The sequence below is a fragment of the Sturnira hondurensis genome, unplaced genomic scaffold, assembly GCF_014824575.4.
Source record: "Sturnira hondurensis isolate 20B ecotype Veracruz unplaced genomic scaffold, ASM1482457v3 Scaffold0004998, whole genome shotgun sequence".
In the NCBI taxonomy this organism is placed as follows: Eukaryota; Metazoa; Chordata; class Mammalia; order Chiroptera; family Phyllostomidae; genus Sturnira; species Sturnira hondurensis.
This window is the reverse complement of record NW_028077629.1, coordinates 3,454,877-3,479,533: the sequence shown is the minus strand read 5'-3', so window position 1 is coordinate 3,479,533 and position 24,657 is coordinate 3,454,877. Positions and strand designations below refer to the sequence as shown.

Below are 24,657 nucleotides of genomic sequence, written 5' to 3'. Positions count from 1 at the left end.
TGTTAAACAGAAATGCCTAGTCTGGAATGAGAAAGGCAAGTTTCAGCAGAATGATAGAATCAGCTCAGCACATTTTAGGTGCCCAACAAATGATATACCGTGGCTTTGCTTCACTCTATCTGTTCATTAAAGCACAAGCTTTGACAAAGGATAGTGATGAACGGCACCCAATAAGTTTCATTTAAGTAGTGTATTTGCTGGCGTGAGGTCCTTACTTTTTTGGCTTTAACTTTGAGTGTGCAGTATCTTTCCTCATGTGATATGATAATTCTGCTCCTCTCTTGTGCAGCCAACAAGATTCATTCACTTTAGCTGTATTATCTCTCAAAGAAAATCTCAAAGAAAATTTGTGCACAGGTACCTTTGCACAAATTTTTCAAGTCCCTAAAGCTGAACTAATTCCTAGGAATATCAAGTACTCTGGAGACATATTTGTATATATTTTAGTGTGCCAGAGAACCCAGTTTTACCTTGAGCCATCCCATTTTGATTCAATTTAGCATTAAGGCAATATCCATAGATAATCATTATAAGTAAAGCATGTCTGAAGAAAAGAAGCACTTGATTGGTCTATCCTATTAACTTCAGTAGATTTTTATCTGCCTCTGTATTTTAAATCAAAGTCCCCATATAGAGGTAGAAGGACATTTCAAGGAGTACTTCCAAAAGTGCCTTTGTTTTGCTCTCTTATTAAAGTCCTCTCCGTGCTAAGGAATATTTTTGTCATCTGGTAGCTGTGAATTTCAAACGGATCTCTTATGATAGAATAGTCGTTCCCCAGAGATCTTTGATCTACTGTGGGGAATGTCATTGTTCCCAAAGCAGTAATAAAAGGAGCAAGAAAATAATAAACATTCTCCGTAGGATATCACAGTTGTACTTGACTGTGGACATGCAGATGGATGTTTTAATCTAAGGTTGCATGACAGCATCAGCAACAGAGGAGCTGGTAATGCTTTACTCTCATAACAGGAGGGATGTGGTCAGGATCTGGAATGCAAACATAAGTGAAGTACAGTACTTTGACAATATGACATGCTTTAAAGCTGCAGTTATTAATTACACTTTAGTCTGATATGGGGGCAAATTTTAACAAAAATTACTTAGAAAATATTTTGATTAATTTCCTTTAAAGAACAGTTACTGTTTATAATTATGTAGTCAAAGACTATAAAACAATTTTTGAAGATCGGCATTATTTTTATAGAAGTTTTACATGTACTCAGTAAATTTTTAAAGGTTTTATTATTTTTAGAGAGAGGAGAAGGGAGGGAGAAAGAGAGGGAGAGAAACATGAATGTGTGGTTGCCTCTCGTGTGCCCCCTACTGGGGATCTGGCCTGCGACCCAGGAATGTGCCCTGACTGGGAATCAAACCACCGCTGACCCTTTGGTTCACAGCCTGCACTCAACCTACTGAGCTACACCAGCCAGGGCACAATGAATGTTTTTAAAAGCATTTATAAAGCTAATAGTGAACAAGAGTTGCTTCCTCACTTCTCCTTATTCTCTCTTCCCACTCTATAAAGGAAACCTTCAATTTTTGTTTTGTTTTAGCTACTTTTGATATTTTAAAAATATTTTAAATTACATATTTATACTGCTTTCCCCTTATTTTTCAGATATTGATGTAATCAATTGATAAATTAATATGAGAGATGAGAATTTAGCTTATATACATTATCTCACAGAGACCCTTCCCTCCAAGTACAGTTTTAACACATTTATAACTAAATCCTTATTCAGTGTTACCATTAATGTGGCCATGTAAACATTTTTTCCTGGTTTCAGGGAGTCCTGACTTCATTCAATATGTGCATTTACTCTGAGTCATTTCATATGTTGTTCAACACTTCACCAAATCAACCATATATTTGCTGGTTATATATACAGATAATATATTTTTAAATATTTTATTTATTTATCTTTAGAGAGGAAAGGAAGGAGAGAGGGAGAGAAATATCAATGTATGGTTGCTTCTCGTGCGTACCCTGCTTGGAACTGGACTGCAACCCAGGCATGTGCCCTGACTGGGAATCGAACCACAATCCTCTGGTTCACAGGCCCACGCTCAATCCACTGAGCTACACCAGCCAAGCTACACGGATAATATCTTAAAGAAAAATTATATATCTGTGTATATACATCTTTATGAAAAAGTTTTGACTACGATCTTATTGCCCTGCTTTAAATGTTTTTTTTTTCTGATTTGGTTACTAAAAATAAAATATAGCTATCATACATAGCATGGTCATTATTTAGGTAATAAATTTATTCGGAAATTTTAAATATCCTCACTTATTGACAATCTTTAACACCTGTGCAAATATTCCCATCACTGGCTGTTGAAATGCAGTAGCTTATGAAAATTATCAATGGGATGGAAAGCCTGCAATAGACCAAATTCCATGCCTCATAGCGATAGGTTTTATTCCTTGGACTATGAGAATGACACCAGTCTCGGAGCTGATTTTTGGTGCCCTCTTTGGATGAGCATATTTACAATGACTAAAACTCAAACTTGTCAAATTGGCTCTGCAACTAGGTTTTGTATTACATTTTAAACCTATGTATTTTAGAGATCTTGATAGTTTAATTCTCTTTATTTATATCATAATTTTTCCCTCAAAATAAAATGTATTAAGAAAGGAAATAGTCTAGCACATCTGCTTGCTTTTATTAAAACAACAGAAATGCACTCTAGTGTCTTTTGGAGATGGTTTGTTTATATAATTGATATTTTTCAAATTTAATATAGATTTCTTTGTTTTATTAAATTACATTTCAAAAGCCACTATTGATTCTATAAATTGGAACAGCCATTGACTTAACAAAAGGGACTTAATTTAGCTCTGTTATACCAATGAGTCTGCAAAGGAAAAGGAACAAAACAAAATAATCAAACAAATGATAATCAGATCATTCCATTTCGGCAATTATGGCTACCAAATGAGAGAATGATATTTACTTCAACTATGTCCTTGTCCTTAATTCTCACAAGAATAGGTACTATCTGAATACTCAAAGTCTTCTAGTACTCAGTCATCAAGCCATCTGAGAAGGAAGCCTTTAGAAGCTTGTCAATGAGTCTGCACTGACTGCTTTTAAATTTCTCTAGAAAGGAAAATAGGTGGCCTCAGAAAGTATTTAGTGCATCTCTTCAGGTCTGAGGGAGCCAATGGGATTGTTATCTAATAGAGGCTGCTTTGCCGGCATACCTTCAAAAGACCTTACATCTGACCTGAGGAAACTGTGAAATTAGGATAAATATGAAACTACCTTTTGAAACAGTGTGAAGTATTTAAGTAACCTGTGAAACATGTGGGAGATTCAAAGTCAGTATGTAATTTTTAAAATGGACCAGGAAATTTCTGGCACATATCTCCAGGCTACTCCATGAATTAGGAACCATGATTGTCTTACACAGCATTCACCACATCAACTCTAGTGACAGAATGCATCTTGGTCCCATTCTGTAATTCCTAATAAAAATTAACTCTCAAAAAAATTTACCAAAAAGCAGAAATACATATAGTAATCCTTAGAATATTCTTTCTCTTTCCACTTAATCTCTGGGAGTTAGATAAAGCAAGCCCCAACACATTTATTTAATAACTTAGAAGACTGATTTATACAGTTGAAACCAGGGTTGGCATATAAAATATAAAGAACAAGCAAATCCAATGGTATATTTCAGAATCTAGTTGGCAGCCTGCACTCAGAGCTGACCTTATCATTGGGGATTGAAAAGGAAAAACAGAAAGAAACATGGTAGCAAAATTAAAGTAATGTTAATGTTTACCAATCCTCCAAAATTCAAAATGATTCTCATAAATAATAACATGTCACTCCAAAAGGAAAATTGCATGGTCAAAATAATTTGGGTAGAATTGCATGGTCAAAATAATTACAACAGTGATGGAGTATAAATAGCATTTTAATGTGTATAAAATTTTTACTTCAAATGAGAAGCTATATTTAAACAATAGGCTTAATATGACTATATTCTTTTTAAAACAGCCTTTTCTCCTATGTAAAGGTATGTGTTTTTTGTTATTTTGGCTAGAATATTACAGGTGCACTGGCAGGTATGCTTACACTTTTCATATTCCTAATGAGCATCCACTGGAGCTAGGCTGAAAGTTCACTTGGGCTAAAGAAGAAATCTGCCTTGTTCAATGAGGTGACCCCAGTCCTAGCACTGTGGCCAGTTTATTTCAAGTACTCGTAAAGGCTGAAGGGAAGGACACTTCAGTTGTTCTCATGCCTTGGCCACCATGAATAAGGCTGCAGTGAACATTAGAGGTTCATATATCGTTGGGATATAAAACTGAAAGGAATAAATGAGCAGAAGGACAAACAAACAAACACTAACTTGTAGACACAGACAACAGTTATGGTAGTTGCCAGAGAGAAGGGGGTTGAGGGTAGGAAAGGGCAAAGGGGTCAAATATATGGTGACAGAGGAGAGTTCACTTTGGGTGATGGGCTCAAAATGCTATATACCATTGATGCATTTAGAACTGTACACTTGAAACCTATACAATTTTAACAAATGTCACTCGATAGAGTTGATTTTTTAGAAAGTTAAGTGGATTTGATAAATTAATTGGTTGGATATAGAATCAATGCCAGGTCTTCACACTCTCTCCCTGAATAGGACTTTGTGTAAAGCAGTGGATCTCAAAATGATTCACCCAATCTGCATCATCCGCACCAACTGGGAGCTTGTTGGAAAGACAAAATCTCAGACTCCACAACAGACTGTCAGACTCAGAAACGATTAGCAATCTGTGTTAAAGAAGCCATCCACGTGATGCTAAGGTGTGCTAAAGTTGGCAATCAGCAAAGCAAAACATCCTCAGATATGCTGTACACAGTGACATCAAAGCTTTTCGTGATTATAAAAGTGCCTCACCAGTTTATTATAGGGAGACAACTCCTGCCGACAGATTGTGCCTAATTTTACTTTCCTGAGAACATTTCTACTCTCAAGAATTTCTTCATTTTAACTAGAGAAACTATTTTCTATTCATGTGTAGCAAGTATGTAGGAAGGCTGACTCCATGTGAGTTATTGGTACTGATGCTGAGTCAAAGACTTGGGGGCCGATGACTTATTAGGGAGATGGTCCCAAAAAGCACAAGTGAGGAAGTGATGAGCATGAGAAAAAGCAAAGAGAAAATTTAGTCAGTAATGTGTTACCAATAACGTATTGCAAGTGTTGGCAAAAGGGGCCCAGTCCTGCCAGGAACCTTCTGGGAAACTGTGGAATATATCTTAGAATCACCCAACAAAGAATGAGGAAACAAGCATTTATCTACATCTTCCCCCTCACTGACCGAGGTGATGCCAGCAATACCAGTAATACTATCATGCATCCACTTCCTGGTTGTGTTTGCGTGTGGCTGAAGAAGCTGGACCAAGTTCTCAGGAGGAAAAGATAGAAGACACAAGCTCTTGAGGTGGAATAAGTCAATACACTGGAAACTCTTTTCACCTGAAGCTCCAGGGCATTTCACATGAGCTGAGGGGCTACGGGGCAAAGTTAAGTTTTAGCATGATAGTTATCATCCAAGTTTGCAATACTTATGTAATGTCTATTATGAGTCATGTCCAAAGTTAGTTATTGGAAATAGAAAAAAAGATAAAATGCCATCCCTGCCTCATGAAGCTTTTTGTGTAGTGGATAATGTAGACAAAAAGGATAATTAAAATATATTAGGTCTGTTCAGTGACAATGGTATATATATACATTAATAATAGGAATTCATGATGGGAGAGAGTATAGTTAGTAATCATGGATGACTTAGAGGTGATGATGATAGTTATGTCTCATGGGAGTCCTGCCAAGGGCAGAGGAGGGAAGGGGGAAGTGTGGACAGAAGCCAGAATGATTGAGATGTGAAGAGGAGGTGCAAAAAAAGAGGAACCAATTGTAGGCAGTATTGGAGAAGATTGTAACAGTGAATGGAGTGATCCCATGTTAGGTGGAAGGGAATGTGGAGTCCCATAGGAAGTAAATGGAGAGAAGTGAAAGGCACAGGGGTCCACAGATAGCTGATGCTGCAGACTCCCTACGGAGGAAGGAAGAAAAGAACCCAGAGTTCTGATGATACAATTAGTTCCTTTTTGGAGGAAGAGAGTGTCTTTTACTGTGAACAGAGGGGAGGAATGTAGTTTAAAAGGTGAGTATTCATTTATAAAGTAGGAACATAATAACAACTGCCTTCAAAGGGTTATTATGAGACCTAAATAAGGGAAGTCACTGAAATATTTACCATTGCTTCTCATGGGTAATACGCCCATCATGTTAGTTAATATTATTCAAACAAGGATTTTCTATTCCTTTGCTTCTCATTTTAGTGGGCAGTAATTTGAGGGCTTGAAATAATTTTTTTCTGTTTATCTTTATTCATTATTTGTTTAAACAGGAAACAAAATTGCCTGTGGAGTTCATTAGTAGAATGGGCTATGGAGCAGGTTGAATGTTGCACGTTACTGCTGAGGAAAATAGGGGAGGAGAGCAAAACTGATGACATATACGGGTAGAAGACTTGCTGGATAGAATTAAGTATGCAGCAAAGGTCAGAAGTTATGATTTTGCAGCGGTGCTAAAGCATAGTTTTGTGATCTGTTTGTAAGACAGGTGGGGCAGTATATTACAAGGCATTCAGGGTAAATCTAGTCATCTTATACAAATTATAAACACTGACTGACAGATAACCATGTAAATAAAAATATCCTTTTAAGATAAAAAAATATCAAGAGCTTTAAGATAAAAGAAAACTCTAACACAGGTCAGATGTCTCTCAGTATTCTGACATTATGGGATCGTAGCACAGGTTCATTTGTCAAGCTCTGTATTCTGTTCTATAAATGGCATTTTGTTTGAGTAGTTACCAGTTGGTACCTCAGTTTCAACTGGCATTTTGTTACTAAACACAGTTCTGACACCATAAGGTGATTTGTCAGTGGTAAGAAAAAGATGGGTTGTATTTTACTATAGTAAAATAGCACAGATGGGAGAGTCGACGGCTTGGAATTCTGGAAAGTGTCCATGCTGTTAAGTCCACCACCATCAAAACATTTTTTACAGTAAGCCACAAGGTATAGTTTTTATAGAATAATCTATGAAAAAAACAAACTAGGAACTCCAGAAAGTTTGAAGGTTTTGTTTTGATTCTACGAAAAGTTCAAGGATTATACCTCCCTTAGACTGAATACCTTGAGAAGGATCAACACAATTACGTTAAGAATATGACCAGGGAAGTTCACATTTTGCATTTCTTTATTTTTTCCTTTGAATACTTTGTGTGTCAAAACTAATAAGACTTTTGAATACTTTTCTTGTGTGAGGTCTTTTGACTCTAGAATTATCAACGTTTTATACCAGTACTGACATTCTAAAGAGCAGCATTCCCATGAAATATTGGAAAAGCCCAGGATAAACAGAAACATTGAACTAGAAATGTCTTTTAATGAGTAATAACCAACTTTTACAGTGGCTTCATCAGTGACAAGCTATTGATAACCCAGAATATGGCCAAGTTATAAAAATAACATTAGTAAACTGATTAGTTAACTGTAGAAGCTATACGCTAATTTCCTTATTGCTAAAATACCCAAGGCTGGTTGTCCAATATCTCTGCAAAAGCTTTTGCCCCTTTGTCCTGTAGTGACAAAAGTTTTGTTTTGATGAGAAAGCAGGAAGAGATAACTTTTCCTCTGGTTAAGCATCAGCTGTGTGCTCTGTGTGTGTGTGTGTGTGTGTGTGTGTATACACACATACATACAAGCATAGGGTCCTGCAGAAGTAACACCTGCTTGAGTGTAGTTGGTAGGATAAAAATATGAGTGTAATAATTTATAGTTTTAATTTGAACATTTCACTTTAAATGTCATGTGGTGTGCTTGAGTATAATTTTGTTCCGTTATAGAATCCCATGCTTATGATTTTGTAATAAAAGATTTTGTAATACAAAAGGGGTGTTATATGTGCTTGACCTTCTGTGTATGTGTATGTGCGTGTATGGCAAGTTGCTCACATTCTGCAAAGAATGTGAGAACTGAGACTCACTATAAAAGAAGAAGCACATTTTTCTAACACCACTCAAAACTAATGGACATGGAGTAGAAGGGTGGATGATGTTGCCTGCATTTCTCAGATTCTTCCAAATTCATTCTCTCTCTCTCTCTCTCTCAGAGGTATATAGTAGATGCAAATAATTTATGTAATAGAATTCAAATACACAAAATTCTAGCATATACTACATTATGCTCTACAATATCTTGTTTAACTGTAATTATTTTAATTTTGAAGGAAACAAAATAGTTTATGAAACTTGGGGAAAAAGGGCTATGACAACATTATGTACGAAGGATCTTTATGAGTTACCGATTCTAGTTTCCATCCCAGGCTTTGTGATTTGGGTATTACTTCAGTTTTTTTACATACATGGTAGATATAAATGTAGTACTCATATCAAATGAATACTGTGAGCATTAAATAAGTTATATATATGAAAGCACACAGTGAGTACTCAATAAATATTAGCTTTTATTATATTATTGATATAGTGTAAATAGCATTCAATAACATATTTATTGAATTGAACAAATGTGTTCATAGTCATTTATGAGCACTGCCAAAAGATACTGCAACAAATTGAGTGAAGAAGGGAAACAGGTAGAGAAGAGAGATGAGCATTTTTGAAAACTCATAGTGTTAAAGGTGCTTTAGATACATCCATCATTTTGTTCTCACTATACACCTGTGAACAAAGCATTGGTCAGATAATCAGGCACTAAGATGCAGAGTGAGCAATGGACCTGACTGGCAATAGAGCAGGCATTTGAGCCTAAGCCTGGTTACTCTAAAAATATATGTTCTGTCTATAATATCACAGGGCCTCCAAATTCTGAGGTGTTTGACTTTGAAGATCTTGAATATGCTGCTACTTTACTTATTAGTACATAAATAATCGAGATTTCCTCAATTGAGAAAATGCAATGGACTCATTTTCTGGTTATTTATTTAAATTTAAAAAATTAAAGTCCATCTGATGACATCTTTCAATTCATGTTTATCATATGGTTTAGTCCTCAGTGAAGAAGGGATGTACACAGATGTACAAATATTCGTTAGGGCTATATAGTTAACTTTTTCTACAAACAAACATGTAGCAAAAATTTCCCTGTGCCCAGCAATGAATTTTACTGAAACCCTACTATATGTCATGGATTATTTTAAGGTTACAGAAGAGTGATTAAAAATATGATTTTTCTGTGAAGCTTACATACTAGTGCACAGAAAGAAACAGTAAATAAGTGTGTGTGTGTGTGTGTGTGTGTGTGTGTGTTTGTCTCATGTGGATGCGTGCATGGGGGGAGCAAGGATAGGTGGTCATAGAAGGCATGCCTGATAGAGCGGCACTTACGCAGAAACAGAAATGAAACAAAGGAGGGGCTCTGTGAATGTCCTGGGTGGAAGAGCAATTCAGAAGGCAAAGGCACGGCGAAGGTGGGTGCTGGGGACCAACAAGGAAGCCAGTGCAGCCATAGCAAAGGAAATAAGGGGAGAGAAAACCCACATGGCCCTCAGCCAGTTACATCACTAACCCGGTTTAATTAAGGCAGGTATAAGGGGTTTTTTGCTGTGTTAGATGAGCATATGAGTTTGGACGATACTGCCTGGATTAAGGAGGTAAAAGATTTGACATTTGCTTCAGTCTTTAAATTCTGAGAAACACTTTGCCAAGGAGAGAGGACGGAGAAGACATCAAAAAAAAAAAACAAAGCAAAAGCATGGAAGTTCACAAGGGCAAAGGGTCTGTATGTTGCATTTTGATGTGATCAATGGACTTCACTATAGGAAAAGGGTTTTTCCATCCCTTTATTTGCTTTAATTTAACAAGAAAGCATTATTTTATAAATCTTAGCAACTAAGTGCCAATGTGCTCCCAAATCATGATTTTAAGTCCCGATCAGACTCCAAGTAAGAGCTTATCCTAATTTGTTTGTCTTTATTTGTCAGAATTAATTTATCTACCAAGTGTTATTTAGCTATAAAAAAGTAAATAAAATAAATATTTTAATACAATACCAAGCTGTGGAAGAAAGTTAAGATATTAGAACATGAAAAACAGGCAAAGCAAGGGATCAGTGATCCTTCCAGAAACACTACTTTTTGTAATTGTTTTGGGATAAGGTACCTTTAATCACTACAGCATACATTTAAAAGAACCCCAATACAAGCAGAAACTCTGGAAGAATTAAAGCAGTAACAGAGTGATCCCCTGCACTAAAAATAATTGTTAAAACTTTATTTATATCCTCTTCAGGAAAAATGTTGAAATCTTAAATTCACTTGTGATCACAGTTTAATCTCTGTTCAATAATAATGTAGAACACAGGAGTGTTGGTCTATGCCATAGAATGAACACATTCTCTTTGCCTACATCAGTGCCCATCTTTCCACATTAAGAAGCAGAGCAGCAGGTTGCATATTGTTGGCCAGTTCTCAGTGGTGGCTTATTTCCATCTCTCAGGGGGTGTGGGAAGACCCAACTGCACAGCAGTAACAATAATTCTAGCACATCCGTTTATGAAATAACTTTGGCAGTAATGGTGAGAGGATTTGGATGAAAGTGTATTTGTGGTTTTCCAGCTGGTAGATTAGAGCACAGATTCTAAAGCAAAAAAGCACAGAGTGGGATGGCAGATAGTGCCTGCTTGTATAAGAACAGAAGAGAGTTGGGGAGCCATGCTGAGTTTGAGGGGAATGCAACAAGACAGTTGTTTCAGAATATCCCCAGGCTGCCTACTACCAGCGTGAGGGATTACTGATGCCATCTGCTGGATGTACTTGGGATTTAAAAGTGGAATTGACACAAAACTCCACTGTCCCTTTGTACTGTGGCTTCAGTTCTAGTAAGGGGAGAAAAAAAAACTAAAACAAAGCAAACTAAACAAACTAAACAAACAAAAAAAGTAATTGATGGAGTCACATGATCTTTACTATACTTTAAGGAGGCTGGAGTGTTTTATTGTCACTGCATTTCTGAAAAGTGTAGCATTTAATTGCATCTGGGTCCTTGTTGTTTAAAGCGGAACTCTACAGTTGAACCATATATGACACTCAGGAAAGTAGGTATGGAGTTTTTACTGTAAATCCATAAATCTCTTGCTAAAATCTATACATTATAAGCTTTATCCACGATACACTCCCTTTCTATACTTTATTGGAGAAGACTATAGTGGTGTTGTTTTGTTTTGACTTGTTTTGTTTCATTAGAAAGGAAATAAGACTAAAAGGAAGAACTACTATCACTATTTGGTCAGAACTATTACATATGCATTTGGGTTTTACATAAAATATGGTAATTAAACATTTGTTCATGTTTTGTGGAAAATTGTACTGTCTGTGGGATTATTCTAAGACCATAATTTAAAAATTATAAAACTCTTCACAGTGCTTTACTAAAATTTTAGAACTTTTAGGAATATGTGACTAAATTAACATTGATTCTAGTCCATATTTCCTAAGCAGTACAATCCCATAAGATTTATAATGAGAAAAATGGTTTTCCTGGTCAAATCCATTTGGATTATGCTACATTTCAAGTATGTTCTCCCAGAGTTCCATGAAGCACACTAGTTAATAGAAGGAGTTGGCATTTATTGAGAATTTACAGAGTGCCATTATTGCATTCGTTCTTTGTTATGATTCTCTTATGTGAGTGCTTTCATTAACCCTAGTGACACATGAAGAAACTGAGGCACACAGGATTGGCTACTTGTTCAAAGTCATACTGTAAGAAAATAGAGGCACTGGCTGTCTGACTTTGGAGCTCCAGCACATAAGTCTGATAATGATATGTCCCAAAACAATAAATGAAATAATAATTCATATTAATATTACTCTTATATTAATTATATTTTGATATTGATGTTAACCTGTTAGAGCTTCAAAGAGTAATGCAGCAATGACATCTACCTAACTTTGATTAACCTGGCATTTCTGAATCTACGTGGCTACAGGATGCTCACCAATTTTAGCAGAAGTAGTTTTTTGAAGAATACAGTTTAGAAATGCTGATGACATAAGCTATAGTATTACAGTAGATGAGGAGAAAGGAGAAGAGTAGCTTTTACTATTTCTCCGGCTAGTTGCTTCAGAATAACCGCTGGTGTCCTTTCCCAGGCATGGTAGCCATAGGTTTCCACCTAGCAATTTGGAATGGGTAGGGGGAGGAAGCAAACTCCTGATTTCATTGCTGCTGCAGGTGCACAGAGCACTGGAAACTTGTGCATAAATGTGTGACATTTAGTCCATCCAACAGAGGGACCAAGCATAATCTAGTTAAACCATAAGGTTGAGTGAAGAACAGCATGTTGTTCTTTATTGTTTAGCCAATTAAATTGTCCTCTGTGCTTGTAGGAACTGTTCCAAATCATTACCAGTGAAGTACATGCTTTGGCAGTTTCTTTGCTTCCAATTGTCTTCTATTTAGCAAATCTAAAGATCTGAGAACAAATGATGGAAGACATGGTGACAAATGGTTGGGCTTTTCTAAAGATTCAGAAGTCCTAAAATTTCTTGCCAGCAACAGACGATCTGGCCTTACATATTGCCTGTCTTCCTGGCAAGACTTGATTTTTCCCCTCCTGTTTAGCCTGTGCCCCTAAAGGCAGTTCAGCTTCCTGGGAGGTGGGTAGTCTCATTCGTGGTAACTATGTTACTGAGTGTCAATGTGGTAGCAGCTCCACATGGATGAGCATGCTCTGTTACTTATCACTCACTACTAATGTACGCCCATGGAGTAAGAGTAAAGCATGGAATAAATAGGAGAGATGAACAAATTACCAAGAAAAATTCATACTCCCTTTCTTCCTGTTATTTTGATAATGAAACACACTAGAATTCCTATTGGATAGTTGTGTTTTTTTCCCATTACTGACTTGCTACTTTTTTTAATAGCCCAAGCATGATGTGATATTTTGGGCAATGTTTCTTATCATCATAATTATAAAATATATATTATCTTTAGGACCTTCAGTATTCCATAGCAAACTACTTTTTTAAAAAAATTTAGGTTAAAAAGTACAATTAATGTTTACTAATTTACTATACCTTTATAAGAATCCATGAAATGGGACCAAACAATTACAACAATGATGTGCTTAGACATAAAATAGGTTCCCACAGGGAAAAAAAGAAAAATTTCAAGTTGTTTAATCCCTTTCATTGGCTTCAAATATATCTTCCACTGACATATGAGATGTGCTACTTAGGGAAGGAAGATGGGGAAAGGAAACAATATTCCCGGTTTGAATTCTAACATAACTGTGGAGGTAAATATATGGTTTAAAAAATTTTAGATGCCTTATAATTGTCACTTTTTAAATTCTTTATTCAAAAGTAATTTAGTTCTTCAAGTTAGCAGTACCTCTAGTTCAATAAAGCATTACTTAGGCTGGTGTGTATCAAATGGAAAGGGGTTAATATTACTAAAAAATGTAAAGCTTAATAGATATATTTATTTGGGATTCACATAGTCGATCTTTGTTATCTACAGAAGTAGCTGAGATTTTTTTTAATGTAAGTAAGACTCTCTTAAGAATGTCTATTGTATTAGCTCAATTTGCTATGGGAAAAGAATAAACGTCATTACTTCTTTGTATCATTTCTCTTAACTCTACTATAATTTTACATCTCTGATATACATATATATCTCCAACATTACACTTTTTTAATATAACCAGTAGTATACCATATGACTAATACAGGCATAGGTGTATATGTATAGGAGAGTATATGTATGCCTATACCTACATCAGTCATATAAGTGGAGGAACTCAAAACCTACTGGGTCTCCAAGGTGTAGGCCATTGAACTCCCTGCCATTTTTGAATGACCCTTACTAAATGCTCTTTTCATAGCAGATGTCACATTTAATTACCTTTTTAATTAGTGGCATCTTCACATTGCTCACTTTGGCAGTATTCAATTATAAAGATTCAGAGAGCTCATGCCACCTCACTGGTTACACATGAAGGTGTTAACAACCTAGATGTGAGAAAATTGTGTTCCTCTTTTGGTGGACAGTACCTAAGATAATGAATACAAACATTAACTTTCTGGGTACAACATAGCAATAAAATATTTCAAAGCTTCTTATAAACATGGTGTCACACTAACACATGGGTTTTAGTGGTGTATACCTATATACTTTGGTATATAATAAAGGGAGAATAGATCTAACTTTACATGTTTAAGTACCTTTCCAGTATAATTTGTTTTCCTTTCCCCCCAAAAAATGGACATGTGAAAAAAAGGTCCTGATAATTCACTAATCATGAAAAGGCCAACAACTATTGCACATGTTTGAAATCACACTTCTATAAAATCATATCATTTAAAATTTCACTAATGAGTATGTTTATTAAAATGTATCAAGATTATAAAAATTGCATAGCTGATATTGATAACAAAGGGTTACATCAGGTAAGATAGACTAAATTATTTTCTCACATTGGCCCAAAATGCAGTAAGGTCTCCACAGAACAGAAGTTTATTTCAGCACTGGGGCAACACCACACCAGAGAGTGGGGTGCAGGGTCTGCCCCATGAGCTTGTGCTATTGTGAAAAGGATTTATTTTTTATACTGTAATGTACTAATATCTTTCCTTGTTTCAAATTTATACTGCTAAATATCTCACATTTTAGTACTTATGAGGAAAACCAAAGACAAGAGTAAGGGGAGGTAATTCCCCTGCTGACTCTAAGCAAAGGATGGTGGTCAAGCGAGTAGAATCCGGACCTCAGATGAGATGAATTAAACCTGGACGCTATACCACCCATGCTTTTCTCTGCCAGTTCATTTCAAGAAAGAGAATGTGAAAAATAAGTTCTGTGCTCTAGACAAATTATCGATAAGTTCCCTTTGTAACTCCTACCTTACACTTATTTCATAAATGCTCTTCCCCAAAGAGCTTTTTACTTATTAAATTTTACAGGTTAAGGCTTGTCCATTATATGCCTGTATTCCCCATGGTATGAATCATAAGAACATGTCTTAGAATATGTATGATAAGATTGGCTGGAATGGAAACTCCCACACAAAAACTACGTTGAATACACACACACACACTTGAGGCTTACTTTTTTGCCCTAAGCCAAGGATTGTGTGGGATCAATTCACCCAGAGTTAGTCAGCCAACATTGTTTCCAACATATTGTTTATTTTTCCTTTAACATTTGTTTTATTCCTTATCACATTATTAGAAAGTTGAAAGCTGCTAAAATTATCCACCCATAACTCAATGCTAATATAATGTTTATCACTTTTGGTCTTTACATTCAGATAATTTAACAAATGGATGTTTTTAGAATACGTACACAAAGCTTTTCTGAAATAGAGCAGTTTACTTTATCAAGGCATTGGCAAGCATATACACAGGGAAGTATTAGAAGATAAAAATGTTGAACTAGATTATAGAAGCATATGTACTTAGATACTTATTAGGTAGATAATAGAATGCTATCAAAGTCTATTTGGAATAAGAAATGTGACTCAAATTCCACTCTTAGTTAAATGACTATAAGGTATAATTATATTATTTTTGTAGTTGAAACCTGCTTTCCTAGCCTTTAACTGAATTACACTTTCAAACTTAGGAAGTCTGTAATGCCTCTCTGCACATCAAACACAAATGCTTGAGCCTTTAGTGCTTTGCTAACAGTTTTCCATCTTCAATTGCATAATGATCTGTCCAACAGGTGATTCTTCTTCTTCTTCTTTTTTTTTTTTGCAGTCTATCCATTTAGTTTGTTCCATTTAGTTGGGTTTATTTTCCATAATTAATACTGACTAATAGCTGGTTTGTTTTCTGTTCTAGGTTGTGGAGACTAATTTGGTTGCTTTCGACTGTCACTGGATCATTATAAATGAGGTAAAACCAGCTAAGCCTTATTGTCAACTCTGGGTCCTGTTTTTCATGTGTAGTCACAGCATGTCCTGTGGCCTTGAATTTCTAAGCAAATACAGAACACAAAGTAAATGTTCAGCTCACTGAGTGGATTCTGTTAAGTAAAAATAGGATAAGCAGTTTTTTAAAAAATTATAAAGCGCTTTGTATGAATCAAATAAATGAAGAATATCTTCCCCACTGAGTATTTTTTAGCCTTTTCCTCTAGAAGACACTGCCTGCTTCGGAAGATCGTTTTTATAAAAAGTACAGTTTTTCTTTGTAAGCAAAGTGAATTCCTCCCAGGGGCGTGCTTGTATTCCATTTATATTTTAATGTTGTTTCTAGAACTTCTTATATCCACCTCCCCTTAAGTAGTTCAGCATATGAATGTGAATAAACAGGAACTGATTTTTTTCATAAAGGAATACAACTGTTTTAAAACTCAACAACTTGTCAAATCCTCATGGAAGTTTTTGACTTTCATAATGACAATACATAGGATTAAAAGTACACTACACTGTGAGAGCCTCATGAAATATGTTTTCCATTATCACCTGCCAGTCAGATTCTGAAAGGACAATGAACAGATTGGTTGTGGGCAAATAATGAGATCATGTGGATTTGTCCTCAACAAAACCTAGCATTCAATCAAATCTATTAATTATGAATAAAAATAATGTATTATTTATCACTAAATACTGTTGAATTATAGAATAATAAATTTTGTTTCAAGGGGAAAATAGCATTCTGAGTAAGAATTCTGGTTTTCCAGTGAGCATGATCAGATCAATACTGGCTCTCCCATTGGTTAGCTGTATTGTTTTTGGATATATAATATAATCACTGTTCCCCAGATTTTCCACCTGTACAGCAACTGTAGTAACGTTCACTACAAGTTCACAATACAAATTAAATGAGATAATATTTAGTAATCTTAACACAGTACCTCAATAAATGGAACTGCAATAGTGAGCATAGCACATTCAAGTTCAAAGATCACTTTCTCACAGATTATTTTGCTGAGTATTAAACATCACTTTATGAGGCACTGAGGGTATGAAGTTTATAGAGAATAAATGATTTTACATAGAAAAATGGAAAATGATTTTTGCATAGAAAAATGATTACTAGGTTGAGGTTGTTTTTCCTACACCATGGTTCTTTTTAGCTCAGTGAAAAATTACTGGAAATATATTACAAGCCTGTTTTTGGTTGGCCAAACTTTATGATTTATTATTGTATTTTTAGTTCAAGTCGAGATCCATTTTTTCTGAGATCCCCACAGGTGATGTGTGTGTGTGAGGCCTGCTTTTTAATGAAATTGTGATAACTTCTAATTGTCTGATACCTCTTAATTTCCATCTAGAATGACTAAATATCAGGTCAGAGGAAAGGGGAAGGGAAACTGAGCAAACTTTCAGGATAACTTTTCTTTTTTTTTCTCTCTTTTTGTATTTTATTAAGTTTTTATTTTTATTTAATTCTTGTTCAAGTACAGTTTTTTGTCTTATATTCCCAGCTCTTCCCCACCCCCAGTGTTCCCCACCTCCCTCCCATTCCCCCCCCCCACCTTAGTTATTGTCCATGTGTCCTTTATACTTGTTCATGTGAGTCCATCCCCTTTTCCCTCATGATTCTCTCCCCTCTCCCCTCTGGACCCTGTGAGCCTGTTCCGTATTTGAGTGTCATTGGTCATATTTTGCTTGCTTGTTTGTTTTGTTGTTTAGATTCCTGTTAATAGTGATATCATATGGTATTTGTCTTTCACCGCCTGGCTTGTTTCGCTCAGCATAATGCTTTCCCGTTCCATCCATGATGTTGCAAAGGGTAGGAGTTTCTTCTTCCTTTCTGCAGCATACTGCAATTTTGAGAAAGAAGAACAAAGTAGGAGGGATCACAATACCTGATATCAAACTGTATTACAAGGCCATTGTAATCAAAACAGCCTGGTACTGGCATAAAAACAGGCACATAGACCAATGGAATAGAACAGAGAGCCCAGAAATAAACCAAATCTCTATAGTCAATTAATATTCGACAAAGGGGGCAATAACACAAAATGGAGTAAAGACAGCCTCTTCAACAAATGGTGTTGGGAGAACTGGACAGCTACATGCAAAAAAATGAAACTCGAGCACCAACTTACACCATACACCAAAATAAATTCAAGATGGATACAAGACTTAAATATAAGCTGTGAAACCATTAAAGCCCTAGAGGAGAACATTGGAAGGAAAATCTCAGATATTCCACGCAGCAATATTTTTACTGACATGTCCCCTAGAGCAAGGGACATAAAGGAAAGAATAAACAAATGGGATCTCATCAAAAATAACTTTTCAAATTAGATATTTTCACTTCTATTTCTCTGCAAGGAATCTAAGGTTCAAAGAAATTGAAAAATTTGTCAAATATTACACAACTATTAAGTGGTTATAATGAAATTTAAAACAATCTCTTCCAGTCTAAAACGTGTTTGCTTTTTTAAAAATTAATTCTCCTTATAGATATAGATATATTTGAAATTTCTGCTACCTCAGCTTTAATCTTATAGGAGCCAGTTATTCTAATATGTTTTCTTAATTTAATTAATTTCTAGAATACTATTTTTATAAAAATTAGAGAATCCTTCAAAGTCCATATTTTTATCTTGTTACCAGACAGAGACCTGCCTGGAGCCGTTCTGCCTCAGGCTGAGCTTTAAAATAAGGGTGCTTGACCTCATGCAGGAGAGATTTCACAGCTTGAGTCTAGGAGATTTTGAGAGTGCCTTTACTGAAGTTGGGGACCGTGAAACAAAGGAAGGACTTAGGGTAAAAGACGTAACAGGAGAGAGCCTAGAGGGTGCTCTGCTTTGGCTCCCTAAAAATATTACAGGGAAGGAATGAGTCAAGGAGAGGCTGCTGTTAGCTCACTGGAAAGTCAGAGAAAAAGGGAGGCTTCGAGTTGAGGAGGAAGGAAAAAGTCCATGCTCAGGAAGGGGCATGTGTGTGCTCTAGAGTGAGCCCGCAGAGGGTCTTTGTTCTGAGGGCTTTCATCTTTTTTGTGTGAGCGAGAATCTTAGGGGAGGGTTTCAGCAGAACATCCATCACCTTTCCAGGTGTATTTTAATATGCTGATGCGTCAGAATGAGCACAAACAGGATTTGGGGAGTATTCTTTGGTCTATTATACTGGTTTACTTTTGTTTTGGGTCTGTCTGGTTTTAAGAGGGTTTTGGTTATTTGTTCCACTGACTTCATCTGTCCTTGGGTTTAGTTGGCACAAATGACATTTAACTGGGCCTCTGTTCTCTAGTTCCCAGACCAGGGAGATTTAAGCTCATGTTTTTTTGATTTGGGCAGAGAGATATAACCCTTTAGCTCTCAAGTGTCCTTGGTTAGGGCAGATAAGGTCTTGTGATTCACCAGCTGTAAGTTGGTGTACTGTAGCTGTAAGTTGCTCAAACTGTTAGGCCTTGCTTCCTTAACCCACTTGCCCAGGATTTTTTTTTTATTTTCTTCCTCTCCAGTCACAATCTCACACTTACCTTCTAATGGGGAAATATATCAGACTGATTCCCCAATGTAAAACACCCCGGAGTCATTTTACTTGTTCATTTCTGTTGAGCTGGCTAGGGAAAAAAAAGTGAGTTATCGCCTCCTCGGAGACATAGATTGTTAATACTTATAGTCGTTACATGGAAATCCCCATTCTCTTCTATTCTTTGATTAGCTTGAAGAAGGGAACTCTGAATTAATGACTTTTTCCATAGCCAATTGAATTTCTAAAACTATACTGAGTTTTAAACCTGTGAACCATGTAAAGCTCCTCAGAACAACAGTGGTCATCCATCGACCCCTTACTTAGGTGTCAATTTGTATCATGGAAGAAATCACTCCATGTTATGCAGATTAAGTCTGACTGAGTAGACCAGCATGAATTTCATCGGGGGTGAATATCATGGAAAAATAGTAACAGTTTATATTTTAGTGTATTTTTCATAAACATGGCTCACTTTGTTCAAGTTATCATTAGATTGTATCACATAAAATCTTAGGAGGGCAAAGACTGTCTTTAAATTGATATCCCACAGTTGAGCCACTATTTTGCAAGTAAAACATCCACAGAAACAAAGTAATCTAACCAGCAAATAACTCCATGAAGGTTAGAAGTACAGAAGACAGTCTAGAGGAACTCAGTTATTTTTCTGGACCCTCACACTTGGTTTTTCTACTGTTACAACTATCTGTCTCTCTCCTTTACCATTACTGAACTTCTTAATCTCTTGTTATCCACAGCCCTATTACTAGGACTTGAGTAGCGGTGTCCTTTCTTTTGGACAGGTCAATACCACCTAGTTTTTGAAAACCCTGATGTTCACAGTCCACGTTGTATATATAGGTTATCATTTTTATCTATACTAGGTTAAAACTCAGAGATTAAACATGTTTTCATCCCTCCACCCCAAATCATCAGCATATCTGCACCAACACTTTTACTGCCACATGATTTCATTCGGCCACCTCATTCTCTTTGAACTATGCCTCAGAAAACTCAGCTCTCACTACCTTTACTTCATTTACAGCCTTGTGTATACATATGTATAATGGATGAATAATAATTTACCCTGGTCTCCATAAAAAAACACATGGATTTCTCAAATTTTCTAGGAAGCTAATAAACTCTAAAAGTAACAACAATACACCTTAACAATACGCAAATGCCCATTTTTATATTTATCTTTTATTTTTCAATCCTCACCTGAGGATGTTTATTGATTTGAGAGAGAGAGAGAGAGGGAAACATTGATTGGTTGCCTCCCCCACCAGGAGTTGGACATGCAAACTAGGTATGTGCCCTGACTGGGAACCGAACCCACAACTTTTTTGTTGTGCAGGACCATGTTCCAACTGATCCACCTGGCCAGGGTACAAATGCCCGTTTTGATTGCACATGGAAAATATGCTGTGTAGTTTGATTTGTATAACTACTATTTTACTGCTAACTTTAAAATGGGTTGCAAACATTTATTTAATCTCATCACATCAATAATTTTTAGAGAGAGACAATAAATCAAAGTCAGCATTATAGATCATGATAAAAACTGATGTAGAAACTTGAAAACAGTGTATTTATTCAGTTGCATTACATGTGCTAGCTCATATGGTATAATCAATCATATGTTAGTAGTTGATCATGGTATTTATCTTCCCCCTACAATCAGTGGATCCAGCTCAGAACAGCTTTGCTGTGTAAGTATTGTCATTCCTTCAGGATCCTGAGCAGATGTCCTAGCACTTTACATTTTGCAAAAGTTCGAAATTAAGACAGAAAGGCACACACTTTTTAGAGCTGCAAGAAGTGTAATGCTGTGTGCACCTTCTATTCCCTGATGATGCTAAACCTGATCTTTGGTGCCCTGACATGTTTTTAAATAGTTTAAGTCATTATCCTCTGGTAATCACTGCTGAGTTCTGCTGTTAGGGAAAAGTTGTTGTTGAGATTTAAAAGGCTTGTATATATAATGGATGTTTTTCATTTTTTCTAGTTTAGTGATTAATTGAACTGCTCACTACTAACCTCTCAAGCAGAGAGTTGTCATTCTGCTCTCCTTCCTGCTGGTGTACAGCCCACAGCTGGGTTTGTTCCATACTTCCATATAACGTTGGTATAATTATTTCACACTGTTAAATTTTATGGAAGCATCAAAGGATCATCTTTTCTAAAGTATGAAGAAGATAAACATATTAGCAAAAAAAACAACAAAATGCATAATCCTTTCAAACTTTACCACATAGTAGGTATACTGCTCAATGTCATTATTAAAATCTGCTTTATTCAGAAGTTTTAAAGTTACTCAAGTATCCCAGGGTCCAGACTTACAATTTCAGGTATTTATCTTTAGAAGATAGTTGGGTGAAAACTTGCCATTCATTCATTCAGTATTTTCTTGGGTACCTACTGTGGACTGGAAACTTTGCTAGGTGGAAAGAGGCAAAGGCATGGAAAAGGAGGGAGGGATTTCTTCCTTGAAATATTGGGTTGGCCAAAAAAGCCCATTTATTTATTTCCATAAACTAAGAGACACGTTTTTCATTTCCACCATTAACTTTAATGATTTGGATATTTTGAGTATGTTGGCTATCCTCTGCATGCTCTAACGTTGATGTTCTCAATCAATGCCTCAGTCTGACTGCTGTCAACTTCAGCTGCTCTACCTGACCGTGGAGCATCATCCAGTGAGAAACCTCCATCCAGAAACTTCTAACACATTCAATCATTCACAATCCTTCTCTGTACATGGCACAAATTGTTTTTTTCATGTTTCAGTTGTGTTTTCACCTTTTTTGAAATAATAAAGCATGATATGTCAAAATGTTGTATATTTCATTCCATCTTCAACATCAAAATGGCTTCTCAAAAATTCACCAACTTCGATAGTTTTTTCATTTTTTTAAAATACATGCTGATGTAACAGCTGTTACAATATAATCTAACAAAATTGTTTTGAATGAAGTTAAAGACAACTAAGTGCTACTACAATCATCTTATAGAAAAAAAGAAATGAATGTTTGGCCAACCCAATAGTGTGTGTGTGTTGTGTGTGTTTGTGTGTGTGTGTAATGTTAGAATATGATATTTTGGACTTTAAGAGTTTTTCCTTCCCTGGAATTCTATTGATTTAAATCTAAAGCTGATATCTTACAAAGACTCAGGATCGATCCAATTTTTCTGGAAGATTTATTCTTGGAAGTGGCTGTTCCTGAGTGGAGTTGTATTCCTGCCAGAAACTTTGGCATTCCTCCTCTTTCACTCTGACACAGTTCAGAGTTCACCCTATATTAAGTGAACACAGAGAAGTAAACAGGAATATCTTCTTGGATATATTGACTTGATTTTTTTTTTAAAGATTTTATTTATTTATCTTTAGAGAGGAAGGAGAGGAGAGAGAGAAATATCAATGTATGAGTATGGGGGACTCTCATGAGTCCCCCGCTGGGAACTGGCCTGCAACCCAGGCATGTGCCCTGACTGGGAATCGAACCGTGATCATGTGGTTCACAGGCCCACGCTCAATCCACTGATCTACACCAGCCAGGGTTTGACTTGATTCTTAATATTTTTTATTATCCATGTAAATTGTTTTTGAGGGGGAAAAAGAGTGTATGCCTTGCTTCTAGAGAAGTAAAACAGAAAAAAAATGATGTACACTAAAACATATTTGTCCATTTTTATTGTAATAGTAATTCCTCTTTCATAAATATACTCATTTGCATAAAGAATATAAAAAGGACAAATAATTTTTAAACTCAGCTTCTTCACATGCTTTAAAACTCAGGAACTTTCTGCGTACTTTATAGACATGAACGTGTTTGGTGGTGCTGGGAGCCCGGGAAAATCAGTGCTGAACTGGTTCTCCACTTGAATGCATAAAAAATCAGATAGTTTCCACATTTTAAAGTTCAGAGCATTAGAACAATATTGATTCTAATAGATTATACAATAGCTTAATGTTGTAATAGAGAAGTTTACTTATGAATTTTTCATTTAAAAGGATCTCTTAGTAGATTAAGTATTCAATTGGCTTTCTGTGTTCATATATAGCATTACATCTACCACTTCTAAATGCACATTTTGAAATGTAGAAGTAAAGTTCTGTAAATATAAAATAGCTGCCTAATGAAGTTTTACATCATTATCAAACTATCTTTGAAATCATGTGTCAAAACTAAAATTGCAAGTGACTTTATTGAGACAAACTGTCTGTTAGTTTCAGAGTGGCAGATTTTTTTCCTCCCAGAAAGTTACTTTCTTTTCCCTTCCTCAAATAATAGTAGAAAAAAATATATTCAATTCAAACTGATGCTTCCTCAGATATACTCTAGTTGCTTAGACACCTAAGAACTCCAGTTTCTGGAATCTATAAAAGACAATCATCCTTTTTTTTTGTGGGTTTGAAATAGTCCTCTTGAAGACTTTGATTCATAATAAATGACTTTATCATTCCTTATAGAGTCATCAAGCTATTACATGCAGAAATAATGTATCTTTATAGTTTCAAATGCTATCATTCATGAATATTGATCCAAATAATTTTTATAAAGAAATATGGACTTCTTATGTAATTAATGACTTTAGAGAGTCTTGTTTGATGACATTTATAAATTAATACTGTAAATACAGAGTATTAAGAAATAAGAGCTTGGAATCTCTCCATTCTTTCTTTATAGAGTGAGAATAACAGTACCTGAATCTTGTTGTTTTTAGCAGAAAATAAGGTAACAGTTATGTTAGTATTTCGCCTACCATAGAATGGGCACTTATAAATGTAAGTTTTTTTTTCTAATGTGCTGATCTTTTGCTCATCAAGGCTGGAGTCAGGTAGGATATAATGCTGCTTGATAAGACTTAGTATTGCTAAAGACAAAAAGACACAATTTAGTTATTATTATGAGTAAGTGGCACAATTTTCATTGCCTTAATTGAAGATGTCTGCACACTATTACTATGCACTATAATACAGTGCATAGTAATATTAATTAATTTTGAAATATTTCTTGTTAAGGTTAAGGCTAAAAATAATGTTGAAAGAAACCGTATAATTCTTCTTTGTGAGATGGTGACAGAAAATTAAAAAGTGACCTGCTTTTTGACCAAAAGAGATTTTGGTGGCCAGTGAAATGACACAGACTAAAGGAAA

General features: G+C 35.6%; 1 protein-coding gene across 1 annotated transcript in view; it reads left to right on the top strand.

Annotated features, from left to right (window-relative positions):
- The window catches only part of GRID2 (glutamate ionotropic receptor delta type subunit 2), a 1,449,169-nt gene that overhangs the window by 855,378 nt on the left and 569,134 nt on the right, over positions 1 to 24,657 (top strand). Inside the window, exon 5 of the mRNA XM_037046096.1 lies at positions 15,904 to 15,957. Coding sequence (XP_036901991.1) covers positions 15,904 to 15,957 — 54 coding nt within the window. The remainder of the gene's footprint in view (positions 1 to 15,903; positions 15,958 to 24,657) is intronic.